At 35.7% G+C, this 17,008-nt stretch overlaps 1 protein-coding gene across 3 annotated transcripts in view; it reads right to left on the bottom strand.

Annotated features, from left to right (window-relative positions):
- Window positions 1-17,008, bottom strand: part of Stag1 (stromal antigen 1) — a 325,347-nt gene that overhangs the window by 124,265 nt on the left and 184,074 nt on the right. For all 3 annotated transcript variants that reach the window (XM_052718205.1, XM_052718197.1, XM_052718212.1), the window contains one exon: window positions 15,452-15,525. In XM_052718205.1, coding sequence (XP_052574165.1) covers window positions 15,452-15,525 — 74 coding nt within the window. The remainder of the gene's footprint in view (window positions 1-15,451; window positions 15,526-17,008) is intronic.

Raw genomic sequence — 17,008 nt, 5'->3', positions numbered from 1 at the left:
TGAAATGAACAGCTAAAAATGAATTTAGAATAAACTCTATTTAAAAAAATTAAACAAAGGAAAACTCCTATAAAAGGATAATTCTAGTATAATTATATTACTCTTTTGTTTTTACCTCTATTTCACAGTGTAAAATGACCATGTTAGTTTCTATGGAAAAAACTCACCTAATTAACTAACTGTATTAACAATTTGAGTGTTTAACACTCATTAACAAAAAGCTTTTAATATCTGCACTTTGGATTGCTTTCTTGACAAATGGGAATTTATTTATTTTCTACTTACAATAAAATGAAAATGAAGTCTAGTTGATTTTAACAGAATGTTTCTTGCAGTATTCTGCAAGTTTTTCCCGTAATTAGATGAAATTTAAATGATTGCAAAACAAAGTTGGGGGAAAACTCTTAACTAAAGTGGAGGTATCAGCAGAATTAGTGCTCACATAGAAGAAATCTCAAGAGGTCTAAAATGAATAATTCTGTATGTCAAAGGTCTACAGCGCACGAATTGCAGTATAAAATTAATTCCTATCTCAAACAATTTTTTGTGAAATTTTGCTCTAACATATTTTTTCTAAAATAGAGCAACTATAGAAGTTGTGTGTATGTGGGGAGGTGGGGATGGGTGATAAAATGGAATTAGGTGAAATAAACATCTAACTAGGTTGCTGAAAAATTATTGCCTTACTGTCTTTCATTACATCATGAATAATAATTTTAAACTACAGAAGGTGACTAACAGTAAGACTTCTGAAATACAATTTTAAGTAGAAAGGGGGCTTAATGCTGTTAAAGGACATTACAGTGCAAAATGCTGAGAGGGGCTAAAGGAGGCTTCTGAGAGAAAGCACTGCATACACCTGAAGAACTGAAAACCTGTTCAATAAGTTCAACTCCCATTATTTCAGCAAACCAACTATTTTAAATGTATGGAAATGTCCTATCAGGGACTATGGACATATCTATGTAGCAGAATGTTCTCCTATCCCTGGGATAAATAAATTTCCAGAAAAAAAGCAATAGGTTCATAAAAGTGAAATTATGTTACATCTTGTTTTGGTTGCATTATGCATTAGTTAAAAAAAGTGACAACATTTGGAAAATCTAATATTCTTTCTGAAGAGTCCATTAAGAAGCATAGACATGGTGCTGGACTCCTTTAATTATAGCAATTAGAAGAATGAGGCAGGAAAATCAATGTCATTCTGGGTTGAGTTTCAAGGCAGATGAGGCTTCTAAGAAGGTTCTGCCTCAAAAATAAAAAACAAACAACAAAAAGAAAATAGGCAAACATGACAGGGTCAAAAGGGACACTATTTTTTTACTTGGGGCGGAGAGAGAGACTAACAAAATGCCTAAGAAACGGAATAAAAATCACAGAATATTAAAAAAAAGATACTGCTTCTATTAAAATAACCAATAATCTTTAGAAAAGTGAAGAAACTTTGATAGTAGCCCATATTTATACTTCTAGGTAGTAGCAAGCACTATAAGCTGGAACTAACAGGTCTGTACACGTGAAAACAACTCTTGATAGAGAAAGGATAGACCAGAAAGAACAATTCTTGGAACAAATCCAGAGTTAGGAATACTTCGGGTTTTGGTGATCCAGCAAATTATACACAGTATTATTCGAACACTGGGGGAAATTAGCCACAGATTAAATTCTAAATTTGTTCTTGGCAAACCTTAAAAATTTAACATAACTGATTTCCATAAAGTGAATAATATAAGAACAGATATAAAAGTATCCAGCATACAATAAGGAAAAAAACCACAATAACTGGCATGATAAAAATTAAATAAAAGTAAAAATGAGGCATGAAATGAAGAAAATTACTGAAAAGAGAGAAAACCCCCACAACTCAATCCAAACAAAGAAATCCTACAGAATACAAAACGAACCACATCAAAACTATTATTATGACACAGTTCCTATGCTCAAGAAGTTATACACAAGTATAGTATCCTAAAGACCATTGAAGAGCAAAAAGCAAGACGAAGAAAATGGTACTAAGTTGTAGCATAATAGAAAAACAAACCTAATGGTAAAGAGAAAGAAAAATACAAAAGTCTAAAAGGCAGCCAAAATAAAAAGTAAATTCACACAAACACTGCAAGAAAATAATGACAGCAAATTTCTAAGATAACAAGACAAACCAGAGACAGTGGATCTATTCTTTGATAGGACTCAAAAATTCAAAAAACATTCATTTAGAGTTCCACGTCAAAAGACAAAATTGGTAATGACAGACCCAAGTAAAAAAATTCTGCCTCCCATGTCAGCCATGAAAAACAAACTTGACTAATTTGGGATTTTAAAAGGGGAAGTTAATGTCATTTTGATATAAAATAATTTCTTCAAACAGCTGAGCATAGAGCAGTTGCAGTCATGTGACTTCCAGGGCTGAAGATGCCCAAGAATACCATCAGCTGTGATGTAGAAGATGCAGATACTAAATAAATGTTCACATGCACAGAAAAGGTCTGTAAATAAGAACAAAACCTATAATAGAACATAAAACAGAGAAAGACCATAGGTTTGGCTGGCCTGCAAGAAAACAGAATACTCAACTGAAATTATACATGGGCCCAAATGCTAAATTTAAACACAAAGGTTTATTTTCTGTTTGTTTACCATATGAAGGGCTGGGGATTAAGCCAGAGACTCATATATGCAAACCAGGTACTCTATCACTGAGAATAATTTCAGTTTTATTAAATATAGACATTTTATTGTTAAATTATTAAATGAGAACATGATCATAGTATTTAACCAACAGTGAATCGGAGCAAAGTGAGTGAAAAAGAATTATGACAAAACAAGGAAACAATGCCAAGTTTCACCAATTTTATTAATTATGGTACTGAAGTTCGAGCCAAAGCTTCCAAACAGAACAAGAAATAAACATCAAATTGGAAAATAAGCTGTCAATTGTAGTATGAATCTTAGAGAGTCTTATTAATAAAATCAAACCCGGGGCCAGTTATTGGGATGAAATGCTGGATGGTCAGAGAGACAGAACAAGCCACAGCTAACCTCACCTGGCCAACTTCTCAGCTGGTCTTGTTTCCTCAGACTGGAAGCCTCTGTGTCCTCATATCCAAATGGCTCTCAGCTGAACTGTGCTGCTAGAAGCCTGAAAGCTTAACCAGCCAAATGCCTAACCAGGTCAAATGCTTCTAGTTTCTGGTCCTCACACCTTATATACCTTTCTGCTTTCTACCATCACTCCTGGGATTAAAGGCTCGCTTTCTGGGATTAAAGGCGTGTGTCACCATGTCTGGCTCTTTCCAATGTGGCCTTGAACTCACAGAGATCCCAGATGGATTTCTCCCTCTGGAATGCTAGGATTAAAGGCGTGTGCTACCACTGCCTATCCTTTATGTTTAATATTGTGGCTGTTCTGTCTCTGACCCCAGATAAGTTTATTAGCATGCACAATATTTGGGGGAATACAATACCACAGTCAATTCTCATTGTTTTCAGATGACATGAGAGTATACATAGTTAAAACCTCCAAGATTCTGCCAGAAAACTATAAGAATAAATGAACTTGGCAAAGTTACAGGATATAAAAGCAACATGTAAAAGTTAAGTGGCATTGCAATACAGTAACAGCAAATGATCTGAAATTGAGCTCAAGATAGCAACTTCACTAACAATACCATAATAACCAATAACATACCTAGGGATAAAATTCACAAAAGGGGTAAATGTGTTCTATAGTAATATCTATAAAAACATTGACAAAGACATTCAAAAGAAATCCTTGCCCCTCCCAATATCCAACATTACTCCATATTTTTCCCTAGCTTGTTGTGTGTATGTAGGCATGTGAGTATCATGGTATACATGAGGTCAGATGATAACTTGTAATTAGTTCTTCCCTGTCATTCTTTTGTGGGTTCCAGGGATTGAACTAAGGTTGTCCAGCTTGTACAGCAAGTGCTTTATCTACAGAGCCATCTCACCAGCCCTGTTTCAGGTTTTAATCTATTTAGAGTTGATGGATTTTCCTGTAAGTGAGAAATAAAAATCCCCTTTCATATACTTTTCTAGATGTGGTTATATAATATTCCCAATATTATTTAACCTAAGTTAAAATATTTTTCCATAGTCAAGGAAACAATCAACAGTGTAATGAGACAGCCTACAAAATAGAAGACAACAGTTGTAAAGCACAAATTTGTTAAGGGGTTAGGATCCAGAAAATTTTAGAAATCCTAAAATCTTAACATCAAAATAAACAAATGGTTAAAAATGTGAAACATTTCTTAATAGATATTTCTTAAGGCATTCATATAGCTAACAGGAATATGAAAACAAAAAGCTAGTATCACTAGTTATTAGGGAACTCAGATCAAAACATTTAGAGATTCATTAACTCAAGTAAGAATAGCTATTAAAATGTTTAAGACTGCAGAAAAGGGATCATTTGTTGATTATTGGGAATTAAATTAGTAGTCATTACAGAAAGCCTAATGGAATAACATCAAGTCAGAACTACAGGCATAAAGGTCATTCAAATAAAGAGGCAGAAATAGGGGAAAATATTTTTTACAGGACTTGCAATATAGCTCATAAGTAAGTAAAAAGTCAGTTTTAGCTAGTCATGGTGACATAAGCCTGCATTTGGAGATGGTGCATTTGGGAGGTGGAGACAGGATATGAGGCCAACCTTAACAACAGTAAGTTTGAGGCCATACTGGGCCACATTCTGTCTTAGATCTACACCTAGATCCTGTCTTAGAAGTATGTGTGGCAAGGATGACCCCAGCTTAGACTACTAGCAATTGTGGAGACAGTCCCTGAACTGGCCTACCCTGATAATCAGATTGGTGAATACCCTCTCCATCGTCATAGAGCCTTCATCCAGTAACCGATGGAAAGAAATACAGAGATCCACAGCCAAGCACCAAGCCAAGCTCTGAGAGTTCAATCGAAGAGAGGGAAGAGGGATTATATGAGCAAGGTGGGTCAAGATCATTATGGGGAAATCTACAGAGACAACTAAACCAAGCTCATAGGAACTCACGAACTTTATGTAGACCAAGAGCTGTGGAACCTACATGGGACTAAACTAAACTGCATAGGGGATACAGTTGTGTAGTTTAGTCTGTTTGAGGGGCCAGGCCCCTGGCAGTGGGATCAGGATCTATTCCTGGAGCACGATCTGCATTTCTGAAGCCTATTACCTATGGTGGGATACCTTGCTCAGCCTTGATTCAGAGGGGAGGGGCTTGGTCCTGCCTCAACTGAATGTACCAGGCTTTGCTGTCCCCGCCATGGGAGGACTTACCCTTTTGGAGGAAGGGATGGAGGGAGAGTTGGGGGAGGAAGCTGGGGGGTAGGGAGCAGGAGGAGGGATGGGAGGGGGATCTGTAGTTGATATGTAGAATGAGTGGAAAAATTTCTTAAATTAAAAAACAAAACAAAAAAAGAAATGCTCTAGGGCCACCAAATTGACCATTGGTAAAGGCTTTCCACGACTGATGACCTGAGTTTGATCCCCAGGATCCATATAGTGGAAGAAAAGAACTGACTTCTGCAAGTTCTCCTTAACTCCCATACATGGAAACAATAGCAAAAGGGACACAAAAAAGGGCAGAAATGCCTGAATAAAACTACTTTTATAAATTTAAGGCAGGTTAATGAGATACTGTTTCTAGTAATTTAAAATTCATGTTGAAATCCAAACCAAAAGCAAAAGAAAATAAAATAACACGTTTAGACTGCATAAAAAAAGAACACATGCTGCTTATGAGAGATATACTTCATACTGAAAGACATAAAAAAAAGCTTGAAAAGTGAGTAAAATAAACTAAACAGAGCAGGGGAAAGGTAAATAGAGAGGGTACATTGTCAAGAAAAAGAATCACGCTGGGCGGTGGTGGCACATCCTTTTAATCCCAGCACTCAGGAGGCAGAGACAGGTAGTTCTCTGTGAGTTCAAGGCTACCCTGGTCTACACAATAAGTTCCTGGACAGCCACAGGAAACACACAGAGAAACCACATCTTGGAAACCCCCTCCCCTCAAAAAAAAAAAATTACTAGAAATGGACATTTCAAGACAAAGAAATGAACAAGCAGGAAGATAACAGTATAATATATTTTTGTATGTACATGGAATACTTTAGAGAGTAATGGCAGAAAATCAGAATACCTACAATGCTCACAAATTAAACTGGTTTAACACAATTCAAGTCAAAGAAATCGTAAGTGAAAATTAGAAAATAATTCTTTACTGACAAAAGACAAAATGTTAACAAACCAGAAGTCACAGTGTGTCACTAAAGCATTTTCTGGGAGATTATAAATTGAAACAGAGAAAGGGAAGAGATTATAATCTGTAACTAGTAAGTTTGTAAAATAAAAAAATACTGAAAATGATCAACTAGAACCAAAGGAGATACAAGAAAACAACAAAACAAAACAAAACAAAACCCAAGGCAGAAATCAATAAAATGAAAAATAAAGTTAATGAAACTCTACCTCCATTCATCAACAAAACTGATACAGCTTTAGTTATACTGACCAAAGCAAACAACAGAGGACACATACTATTGAACTCAGTATGAATAGGGGGATGTCACTGACAATCTTACAGACACTAAAAGGAAGAAAAACATACCAGGAGTAAAACTAGACCTCAAATTTATACTTCAAAAGGTGAAAGACTGGCTAAAGAACATAAGTTACCAAGTCTGACTTAACTGAAACTCCTTAGACCAAGAAAACCGTGGATCAGAGGTTTGCTTGGTGTTCTTTTCCCACACATATAAACAGTATCATCTTTCATAAATTCATGCAGAAAACAGGAGAAGGGGACATTTCACAGTGGATTCTAACAGTCTAATATTCCAAATAATTCTCAGCTACCATTTAAATTTTTGTGCTAAAAGCTTCTATCTCTGATTTGAGCTACTGAAACATGGTAGAAACTCAGTGATGGCAAAGACAGAGGTGTTTAAAGACTGAGGGTTTGTCTTGAAGAGGACTGTGGAACACTGCTTCTCCCTCTTTCTCTGGTACACTGATTTCTTCCTTTCTTTCTTTTGTCCCAGCCACACGAAATGAGCAGCATTGTTCCAACATGTGGTCTTCAACATGGTATACTCCTTCATTAATGGCCCATTAGAAAAGAAACCAATTGGCCATAAAAACTGAAACTTCTAAAATATGAGCCAAAATAAACTGTCTTCTTTGAAAGTTTATCATCACAGATACTTTATTACAGTAATGAATTAACTGGTCACACCCAGGAAAGTACATGTAAAATAGCTTAACAAAATAGAAGCAACTCAAACCCCTAGAATATAAAAACCGATGCTAAAACGTAATCATTAAAATTTTCTCAAAATACAAATATGGTCTAATATATAAAAACCAATTAAAATATGTTAATAAAGAAAAAACCTCCATGATACCAAAACAGAAGATGAATCATATATGCATTATTAAAACACTGAACAAATTAAGCTACAAAATAATTTTTCATCCTATCAAATATCATATATATAAAACTTAGAGTTAATAACATACTAGCCAGTCTTTTCATTTGTAGATTTATTTTTAATTGACATAATGATTATCTACTGATCTGACATAATTTTCAATATATATAATCCTTTATTATAATCAAATCAGGTTAACTGACATACCATCATTTTAAATACTTATTTCTTAGTTGTAAGAACATTTAAGACCAGGCACAGTGGCATACACCTGTAATTTTGGCTTATTTGGAAGACTGATGTAGGAAGATTACTAATTTAAGGCCAACTTAGGCTACATAAGAAATACCTGTCTTGCTCAGCAGTGGTGGCACACGCCTTTAATCTCAGCACTTGGGAGGCAGAGGCAGGTGGATCTCAGTGAATTTGAAGCCAGCCTGGTCTACGAATCGAGTTCCAGGACAGCCAGGAATTAGAGAAACCCTGTCAAAACTAAAATGGAAAAAAAAAAAAAAGAAAAGAAAAAGAAAAACACAAATAAACAAACAAGAAACATACAAAAATCCTCTTTGGGGAATGGGTGGGTATTTTCAAACATACTGTTGTTAATTACACTCATTCCACTATGCAATATAATACCAAGACCTAGTCTTTCTTTGTAACTGTATCACAAAACACCAACTTGTCTCCACATTTAATTCTCTGCTACTCTAACCACCTGGCAATAACCAGTACTTTCTCTACTTGTATGACATTGATATTTATTTCAACTCTAAATATGAGCAAAATAATGCAATATTTGTCTTTCTGTGGCTTGTTAATTTGACTTTCAGCATATCTGTGAAGGATTATCTTGATTAGATTAACTACCTTAGGAAAATCCACCCTAACGGAGAGCAGCACTGTTCCCTGGACTTGGGTTCTGAACTGCATATAAAGGAGAAAACCATGGAGTGCTCAACCATCAATGGGATATTTATATCATAGCCCCTTCCCCTAAAACTCATGAACCATCATGAAAATATAGGCAGTAAGACTGTAAGAGCCACAGATCCAGGAAGAAAGGGCAGCTGGTGTCTTCTGGGCCTAATAGTACGCTTGCAATCATGAACTCACAGCAGCTGTGGTTGACTGTAGGAGACCTGCATCAGACCAAGTCTGCTGGAAGATCCCACCCCTAGGTGATAACTACTGACAGCTGCTGGCTGCTTGGGAAAGGAGAGTGTTTTCCTTAAGGATGTGGCCCATGGTAGGTAGACAACACTCCAATGGATGGGTCTATCATTAGGATACAGGTAGCACAAATTAGACTCAGTGAATTACTTTTTAAAAAGGGAAGTAGGAGGGTAGGGAATGGATCTAAGAGGAAGCAGGAGGAGGTAAATTTGAGCAAAATACATTATATTTAAGGAAAATATTCTCAATGGCTGAGGTGGCCCATGCCTTTATTCCTAGTATTCAGGATGCAGAGGCATGAGGGTCTCTGTGAGTTCTAAGCCAGTCTGGTCTATACAGTGAGCCTGCCAGGGCTACATAGGGAGACCCCTGTCTCAAAAACCAAAAGCAAAGCAAAGCAAAACATCTTATGGTTGAAACAAAGTAGAAAGGCAGCTAAGCACAAAGAATCATTACTCTCTTCTTTCTAACTGCCCATGCAATTTGACCAGATGTTTTAAGCTCATGCGGCCTTGACTTTCACAACACAATGGAATGTATCCTTAACTATGAGCAAAATCAAATCTTCCTCGTTTAACATTACTCTTGACAGTGAACTTTATTATAGCCACAGAAAAAGTAACAGATAATGCTAAGGGTTGACTCCACATCCTGGGTACTGAGAATGTTGCTAATCCATACAAGTTGTCTTTTTTGACATACCAGTGTCATTTAAGTTGGATATATAATCAGTAATGGGATGAATAAGTAGTATGGTAAATTTATCTTGAATTGTTTGAGGAATCTGCACACTGTTTTCTGTAATAGCCACACTAATTTACATTCCCATCAATAGTTATGAGTTGCTTTTTCTCCAAACCCATGCCAGTATTTATAATCTTTGTCTCTTTTATAACTGCAAGTCTACCTGCTTGATTGTATTTTTCATATGTACAGAAAATAATGTTTAAATAAGGAACAAAGCAAAAGTTTCCCCTTAATACTTCATCCACATTATCTTGAAATTATAGCCAATACAATGGGAAATTTTAGGTGGGATAAAGATGGTTATTCTTTTAATTGAGAAGTTTCTTCACTAGAGTTTCTGAGGCAGATGTTAGAGTACAGGAGGGACAGTGCTGAGAATCAGAGAATACTGCTGTGGGATAATGATCTTGTACACTGTAAAGATTCAACTCTCCTGCTGGCTTAATAAAACGGTGATTGGCCAGTAGCCAGGCAGAAGTGTAGGCGGGATGACCATACTAGGAGAAGGCTGGGAAGAGGAAAGGCAGAGTTACGAGTTGCCATCCAGTCATACAGGAAGTAAGGTGAGAGTGTTGGACTGAGAAAAGGTACCAAGCCATAAATAGAAATACAGGTTAACTTAAAGTGTAAAAGCTAATTAGTAATAATCATGAACTACTGACCGAGCATTATAAGTAATATTAAGCCTCTGAGTCAATTATTTGGGAAGCAATTGCTGGGAATTTGGAACTGGCAGGTGAGAGAGAAACGTTCGACTACAGAATACTCATCAATGACAATATAAAGAAGGGAACTAAGCAACCAGCATCCACTACTCTATTAAGCCTTTTGAAATTAGTTCTTAAATCATAATTGTGTCATTAGGCACAGAGAGGTTAAGTTGCTACTCACTCTAGCATTTGCTAATGGAAGTAGTTTGGGGAGCTTATGGGTTACTATGTACTGCACTGCCCCAGAGAGTGCCAGGCTTATATTATGCCCTTTGTGCTAGAACCCTGTTACATAGCACAAGCTTGGGGTTTTTTGTTTGTTTGTTTGTTTGTTTTGGATAGGATGCCCCCCCCACTGCCCAAATCACAGGACATAAAAGCAAAATTGATAAATAGGATTACATCAAATAAACCTATCAAAAGAAACAATTCAAACAGCTGACAAATACATAAAAAAGTTTCCTATCAAGCAACTAGAAGTCTTCTACAAGATACAATCTCAGAATGGAGAAACTGGCCAATATAATTATATCCGTACAAAAATGCTGGCAATGATGTAGAAAAAGAAAAACTCATATGTGGATGTAAATTAACACAGCCCTAACAGTGAATATAGTATGGGTGTTTCCTCACACTAAAAATAGATCTACCATATGATCCAGTTAATCTCAAAAGACTGAAAATAGATCTACATAAAATCCAGCAGCACTACTGTGTGTGTGTGTCTATGTATTTTCGTTTTTTTTTTTTTTTTTTTTTTTTTTTTAAGGAAAGCAAAGAAGGACATACACATTCCTGTGTATTGTGGCATGACACACAATAGCTAAAACATGCAATTGTCATAGGTGAAATCTCCAATAAAACCAACAGAAAATCTAGCATACAAATATAGTATAGTTCAATTGCATGAAATGAATGGAATCAGCCTGTATTATGTTAAGTGAAAGTAACCAAACAAAAAGACCTGCACTTGTGGAAGGTTAAAAAAATGTTGAGCTGGATGTAGAAATAAATAAAAGATGTGGAATAGGACTGTCTGAGTAGGGAAGGGAGGGAAGTGGTGGCTGCAAAGGGAAAGTAGATTTTACCAATTCATGTAGTGATTTCAATAATATGTAAAATTAATACATGTTAACAAAAAATGAAAGGGTAAGAAAAAAAGATAAGTCATTGTGAACATTCCAGAAGCATAAACGAAAAAGACACATACTACCTATTGAAATAATTACTGTAAACATTTCACATCATGGAACCATACAGATAAATATACCCAGTTAGCTAAATGGCACCTATTATAACTGCTAAAAAAAAATGATCTTGATTGAGACATATTACACTCAAACTGTAAACAGAACAAGAAAAAGAAAAATTCTAGAAGCTGAAGTGATAGCTCAATTGTTTAGAGCACATACTGCTGCTCTTTTAGAGGACCTGAGTTCAATTTTCAGCAATCATACCAGTTGGCTCACAATGCCTGTAACTCTGGTTCAGGGAAAACAAAACCCTCTCCTGGCCTATGTGGGTACTAAGATAGTGAATCTTAAATAAGAAACATGTCTGAAAGCATCAAGAGAAAAATCATCAAGTGGCATATAAGAGACTCACCAGTAGACTAAGGACCTTTCAGAAAGATCACATGTAATGAAAGAATGAAATGATAAATTCAAAATTCCCAACAATCAGTAAGCAAGCAAGCAGCTGCTAAATCAACACTAATACACTTAGTGTACCATTTGTAAATGTAAAATATCATTTAGAAATAAAGATAGACAAAAGCTTTCAACAGTAAGCAAATATTACAAAAATAAATTTCTACCAGACTTGCTACAAAACTAAGTACTGATGTGAGCCCTAATATTGGAAATAAAAATATAATTACTATCATGAAAACATATGATCCTAAAAAACTTACAGTAGAGCAGATACATGAAAGAGAAAAGAAAATATTATCAATGTTATCAGAAGACAAGACAGGAAAAAAGGAACCAAGAACATACAAAACAAAGAAAAGGATTAACACAATAGGACAGAAAAATGTCTTACCAAAACCTTAAATGTAAATGGATTAAACTCTCTAAGTGGAAGACAAGACTGACTGAATGTATTAAACAAACCAAAATTCCTCAATATATAGTGACTATAAAAAACAAACCCTGTAACAATAAAATCACAAAAATTGAAGGTAAAGACATCGAGCAACAGACCATGACAACAGAAACTACAAGAAAACAGTAGGAGCCATACTCTGATCACAGGACACAGAGGATGAGTTAGAAATTGTAAGAATAATAATAAAGGGACCAATTCAGTAAGGCAAAATAATTTGTAAAGCTCTGTTAACCAACGCTACTATATGTAATTACACAAAACAAATATTATTATAACTAAAGGCAAAATAGGCATTAATATAGTAATAGCTGAGGATCCTAACACATCATGTTCATCAAGGGAGACATTACATATCTCCCTCCAAACAAGAAAGGATACAAGCTGGACAGACCAAACAAACAATGGCAGAACATTACTCAAGCAATTACCCAACATATAGTCTTATTCCTTCACCACATTCAATAAAACATATGGTAAAGTTAAAACAAGCCTGAGAAAACCGAAAACAAGAAACACCCAGTGAACTCATAGCATGTATCACAACTTGTCAACAATGGAATATCAAATGACAAGACAAATTTTAGAAAATATAAAAACATGGAATGTACATTATTGTTCCGAACAATCAACAAGTGAAGGAGGAAGTAGAAAGAGAACGAAGAAAGTTAAATATCAAAAAACTATATTAAAAAACCTACAGTAATATAGGAAAAGCAATGGAAGAAGAAATCTTAACAGCAATAAACAATTACATAAGAAAAATTTCAAATAACTTACAGAGTAAACAAAAATTAAAAAAAAAAAAGCTGGGTGTGGTGGCCATGCCTGTAATTTTAACACTTGAGGGGAGAGGGGAGTAGTGCTAAGGCAGGAGGATTGTGACAAGTCAGTGACTACCCTGGGTTGTAGTGAGTGGTTGTCTGTGCCATGCCCTGAAGCACTGCCCCTAGTGAGGCAGCAGGTAGCTGCTAGGTTTATCTGCCCCTTGGGTGTGGCCTGGATGAGGACCATTAAGACCTGAGATGCAGGGCTCAGAGGTTAAGAACACTGGCTGTTCTTCCAGAGGTCCTGAGTTCAATTCCCAGCAACCACATGGTGGCTCACAACCATCTACAATGAGATCTGGTGCCCTCTTCTGGCCTGCAGGCTGAACACTCACTGTATACATGATAAATAAATAAAATCTTTTTAAAAAAAAAAAGACCTGAGATGCACATTATGTGAGCTCTCTTCTCTTCGCTATGTCGTGGTCTTGGAAGCTGGTGTGGATCAGGGCAGAGCTCTCTGGAGAACATCGCTGGATAGTGCCTCACCTTTCTGGGATTCCGCTACAATTCCTATTTCCTGTATTGTGAGTTAACCCCCCAATAAATTCCTATAATCATTAAGCTATTTCCATGGATTGGTAGCAATTTGATCGCATTGCTGGGCTGAAGAGTGAGACCAGGCTTTAAACAAACAAAAAATCAGAAATTAGAGAGAGAAAAGAAAGCAAAGCAAAGCAAAAAATGTGCCGAAATCAATGTTAATAGAAACAAACAAAAAAATCTGAACAGAAATAAACAGTTAAACCCCCCCCCCCAAATCAATAAAAGAAGTTGGTCTTTTAGCTATTGTGGACACAACAGCAATGAACATAGATATCTGTTCAATAAAGCATCAATTCCTTTGGGTAAATACCAAAGGAGTGGTATGGTTAGGTCATAAGGTATTTCTGTTTCTAACTTTAAAAAAATTGAATCGGCAGGGATGTCCATCAATTGACAAATAAATAATAATAACATGGTACATGGACACAATGGAATTTTATTCAACTGTTAAGGACAATGAAATTGTAAAATACTTGGTAAATGAATAGAATCTGAAAAACAAAAATTATACCCATTGTGGTAGGTAACCCAGGCCCATTTTCTTCATTATATGTAGATTGGAGCTTTGACCTTTTTGTGTTTTGTGTGTTTAACTTTGTAGTGCCACTGAAAGTCAAGAGAGTAAAAGCCAACACTGGGAAAAGAGGGGAGGAGCTTTAAGAGAGCAGGGAAAGAAGGACACAGGTAAAGAGAAAGTAGAGAGGGGCACACTGGGAGAAGAAAGCCTTAAACAGGGAGGATGGAAAAGATAAGATAGGGGAGGATTAACCAAAATCAAGGGAACATTAAAAAAAAAAGGCAGATGGAAGTGTATCTTCTGGTAACCAATTAAAAAACATAAATGAGAGTTTGAAGGAAGACACCCTACATGGGTTGAAGTCCTAGTCTAGAAGCAAAGATAGTCACTAAACAAAAAACCCAGTGTCAGTTGTGAACTATCTCTGTAGGGGTTGCTGGAAATGGAGGACTCAGGGGCCAAAACAATAAATATACTTACTGTGCTGGACATAGGCAGACAATTAAGACACTATTTGAAGGACATTGCATACACTGATTGGAACATATGGATAAATCAAGCTGGAATTGAGCTGGAAGCTTCCTGCTTGCTGGATAGTGTATGTGCAAAAGAGGAATCAGAGTCATGAGATAGGTGATGGAGGGAGAAATCAATAGCCTTAACCAGCTATGAATCCTACAAATTACAAAACCACTAAAGGCATTGCTGATATAGCGGTAACCAACCAGTCTCTAAATTTGAGGCCTGCTCCTCATAAGAGGATCTATTCCTGATACTGTAAACCTGGTCAAAAATCCATGCTTGGCAATGTCACAGGTCCTAGGGGGAAGCTTACTATTATAGCTTTGCAAGATGGACAAAGTATTAAGCTGCATTCTGAATATTTATATCAACACACAAATAATATTTTCTCAGCCTTCATCATAAAAGCCTTCCTTGCAGTGAACAGCAGAAAACGTATAGACCAAGGGCTGGCAGGTTGTCACCACTAGGTAACAGATGAGGGTTACTCCTAAACAAGACATTTAAAGCACTACACTAAAATGTTTCTAATGTGATGACACTCAGTAGTTCATTACTAGGCCATATTAATTTTATGTTCACATTAATTCCTTTTACATTAATGAGAATATGAGTACACAGGGTATCTTCAAAGATAATAATGTTCTGAGTTAGGAAGGATGCTTCAGTAGCAGTGATAGCAAAATTTTGTCCAAATATTAAATTAGATTTGTAGACAAAGCTATTTTCCACAAAAGAAAACAAAATAAAAGTAAATAGTGTTTTATGGCTACATAGACTATGCTATAAATAAGCAACAACTGTTTAGGTTAAAAAAATTCTAAATGATTAAAATACCTTACCGGTATCTATGAACAAATATACCCTTAAAAATAGAGTTCATCATATTTTCAATTTCATCTTGGTTTTCTTGTAGCTGAAATGATAGAAAAAAACAATAAAAAAGAAAATTGAAATACTGGTCATTTTATTTGGAATGAATAGTTCCAATTATTTTAAATTACTGATTATCTTCATTCTGTGTAGTTATCAGCCTTTTTTTTTTTTTTTTTAAATCTCCCCCCTTATCCCTAGAACAAGGATTCTCTGTGTATCCCTGGCTGTCCTGGAACTCACTCTGTAGACCAGGCTGGCTTCAAACTCATCCACCTGCCTCTGTCTCCCTAGTGCTAGGATTAAAGGCGTGCAACTCTACTGCCCAGCTAGTTATCAGTCTTTTGCTGACTGTACCACTTATGCCTGAAATTATCATTAGAGTTTCTATAGTTTCGCCACATGGGCTTGGGAACCTCTCCTATATCCACACGTACGTTCTAGAAAAGAACAAGAAGTGGTGGACTGTGGTCAACTTTGTATTTCTATGGAATGATCTATATTTGGAATCATCTTACATGTCTACATACTTTTCTAAACCAGACTTTTGGCTTAGTTCTGCTGTCCTTGCTTAAGAGGTCACCCTGATTTACATGGCTTTTCCTCCTTCACAAAGCATCATATTACTATTCTTACCTAAGTAACCTATAACTCAACTATGCCAACTTCCCAAAATATGAATAATAATAGAAAATATAAATCAGGCAACAATGCTGTAATCCAGCAACAAAACACAATACAATCACAGAGGTATACATTTTAGGAAACATTACTGATCAAGTTAAGGTTTAAATTTATTTACTGATAAAAGCAACATAATTGGTATATAATGACATCCAATATGATATTTATTACCCCATTTCCCCCTGGAATTTCATGTCAAATGATTCAGTGACATAATTGTTTTTATTATGCATATATATAAAACATGCATGTTTTGTTTACATGTAACAGTAAAATACTGTCAGGATGACTCTAGCTGTATGTTGTTACAGGATTTATAAGAAAAAGCTAAGCAGTACAAATGTTCCTCAACACAGGAAGTGGGGGTATGTTCTGATAAGGCAACTATAAACCAAAACTAATCCAAGTTTTAAAACTGTGTATTTCTTATATGGAACACGCAACATGATAAGTTAACTTAGTTCACTTTAGATGTGCTGGATATACTACCTTTAGCCTACAATTACAATCATCTAAAACAAAGCGTGTTTTACAACACTGAATGTTTCACATCAATACAAGGATGGATTGTTTTGCAGATAGGATGGAATGGAAAACAGAAAACATAAATCCAAAAACTGCTGAGAACATAGTATACTGTACATGTTATTAAGACTATGTGGCTAAATGTGAGCTGCTACGGTCCAACAATACAGGAGGTATGATAACTTTATACTCCAATTCTGGGAAAGGGCCAATATTCAAACTACAGCTTTTATGAAATGGTCAAAAAACTTTCAGACCACCACACAAGATTATCTATATAAATATGTATCTATATAAATATATAATAAATCATTCAA

The sequence above is a fragment of the Peromyscus californicus genome, unplaced genomic scaffold (assembly GCF_007827085.1).
Source record: "Peromyscus californicus insignis strain IS unplaced genomic scaffold, ASM782708v3 Scaffold_11__1_contigs__length_118956290, whole genome shotgun sequence".
In the NCBI taxonomy this organism is placed as follows: Eukaryota; Metazoa; Chordata; class Mammalia; order Rodentia; family Cricetidae; genus Peromyscus; species Peromyscus californicus.
Note: the sequence above shows the minus strand (reverse complement) of the source record. Positions and strands in the feature narration are given on the sequence as shown.